We start from the raw sequence: 2,198 nt of genomic DNA on the forward strand, positions 1-2,198 counted from the left end.
TCCTGGCTGTCTGCTCAGAAATGGCTCTTGGCAGGCACGGGGGACCATATGGGACACCGGGATTCGAACCAACCACCTTTGGTCCTGGATCGGCTGCTTGCAAGGCAAACGCCGCTGTGCTATCTCTCCGGGCCCTATCTAATTCATTTTTATATTTTAAAATTGAGAGGAAAAAAAAAGGTTCTGCTGAGGTAAAGAGGTGAAGAAATTTTTCTATCCCCAGAGAGTTAGAAACAATATAGTTAATAAAACTCAGGTTCCTCAATTCACATTTTACTGTCATAGAATGAGTCCTTTTTGGTTGACTACACACACATACATACATATTTTTAAAAGGTTATAAGGATTGATGTGCACTGAGAAGACATGGCTTAGTAGATGTCTGGGTCTTGGGTTCAATGTTGACTTGGTATATGAACATGCAGTACCTCTTCATTTATAGCCAACAATGTGACAGATCACAGGACTTCTTTCTTTCACACAGAATTCAGGGCTATGGCTATAGGAAAGAATCACACCAGCATGACCAAATTCATCCTTCTGGGACTTTCAGATCAACCTCAGATGAAGATGTTCTTGTTTGTTTTATTTCTGTGTTTCTACCTCCTGACCTTAACCTGGAATCTGAGCCTCATTGTTCTGATCAGGTTGGACTCACACTTACACACACCCATGTACTTTTTCCTTAGCAACCTATCCTTCGTCGACATTTGTTATGTGTCCTCCACGATCCCTAACATGCTCTTTAATATCATCACTGAGCAGAAAACGATTTCCTTTATTGGTTGTGCCATACAGTACTTTGTCTTTTGTGGAATGGGCCTGACTGAGTGCTTTCTCTTGTCAGCCATGGCCTATGACCGGTATGCGGCCATCTGCAAACCATTGCTCTACACGACCCTCATATCACACACACTCTGTTTAAAGATGCTGTTTGGAGCCTACGTGGGTGGGTTCCTTAGTTCTTTTATTGAAACCTTCTCTGTTTATTATCATGATTTCTGTGGGCCCAACAGGATCAACCACTACTTCTGTGATCTTCATCCAGTCCTGATTCTGTCATGCTCTGATACCTTCATCAGTCAGGTGATGAACTTCCTTGTGGACGTTGTTGTAGGAATGATATCTGCCCTTGTGATCCTCATCTCCTATGGGTTTATTGTGACTGCTGTCCTGAAGATCAAATCTGCTGATAGCAGGAGCAAGGCCTTCAGCACCTGTACCTCTCACCTCACTGCTGTGACACTCTTCTATGGTTCTGGGCTCTTCATGTACATGCGACCTAATTCCACTGCCTCCCTAAATCGGGACAAGGTGGCATCCTTATTTTATGCGCTGATTATCCCTATGATGAATCCTCTTATTTACAGTCTGAGGAATAAGGAGATTAAAAATGCCATAAGGAAAATGATGGCAAGGGATCATATGCTTTCTCATGGACGTTTGTTTTTCTGACCTTGGATTAGTGATTACAATGAAACTATAATCTGGGTTAATTATAGACTTTTAGATATAGTCTTGGGATAGTTGACCTACAGTGTAACTTGTACAGTTCAAACTTTTTTTATTTTTATCTTTTCTAATATATTATTAACCACTGTACCTCTTGGCTATTTGAAATAAGTTTGGTAACTATTGGTTCCAAAGATGAATAATGGTGAACATACCACTATATTGAAAGTTTCACAATGGCAAAGAATGAATAATGTGGGACATCAAAATAGAGCTTGTGTTTGTTGGAGAAAAACACTGGAAAAGTGTTAGATCAGCATCTAGGGTGATGATTCTTAAGGTATGCTTAAACAGTGTGATAACTTGAGGGAGGAATCATTTTCTTTTTTTTTTTTTTTTTTTTGGTTTTTGGGCCACACCCGTTTGACACTCAGGGGTTACTCCTGGCTATGTGCTCAGAAATCGCCCCTAGCTTGGGGGGACCATATGGGACGCCGGGGGATCGAACCGCGGTCCTTCCTTGGCTAGCGCTTGCAAGGCAGACACCTTACCTCCAGTGCCACCTACCCGGCCCCGAGGAATCATTTTCTAAAACACAATTTCCTTCCTCTTTTGGTGTTGTTTATTAATTGATTGATTGGCAATGTTCAGGGCTTGTCTGACTTTGCACTTAAATCCTGCTGGGGTTTTGCTGCTGAATCAAAAGTGGGTTGGCAAAAAAAATAATAATAAAATAAAAAATAATA

General features: G+C 41.2%; 1 protein-coding gene across 1 annotated transcript; it reads left to right on the forward strand.

Moving 5' to 3' along the window:
* The first annotated feature begins 495 nt into the window (after positions 1-495).
* Positions 496-1,455, forward strand: LOC126018749 (olfactory receptor 5A2-like). Its single transcript, XM_049780846.1, has one exon. The coding sequence runs from the start codon at positions 496-498 to the stop codon at positions 1,453-1,455; it is 960 nt and encodes a 319-aa protein (XP_049636803.1).
* The last annotated feature ends 743 nt before the right edge of the window (positions 1,456-2,198 follow it).

Source organism: Suncus etruscus, chromosome 9, assembly GCF_024139225.1.
Source record: "Suncus etruscus isolate mSunEtr1 chromosome 9, mSunEtr1.pri.cur, whole genome shotgun sequence".
NCBI lineage: Eukaryota > Metazoa > Chordata > Mammalia > Eulipotyphla > Soricidae > Suncus > Suncus etruscus.

Excerpts from the sequence above, each read along its gene's own strand:
- LOC126018749 (XM_049780846.1), top strand. The coding sequence starts at position 496 with ATGGCTATAGGAAAGAATCACACCAGCATGACCAAATTCATCCTTCTG.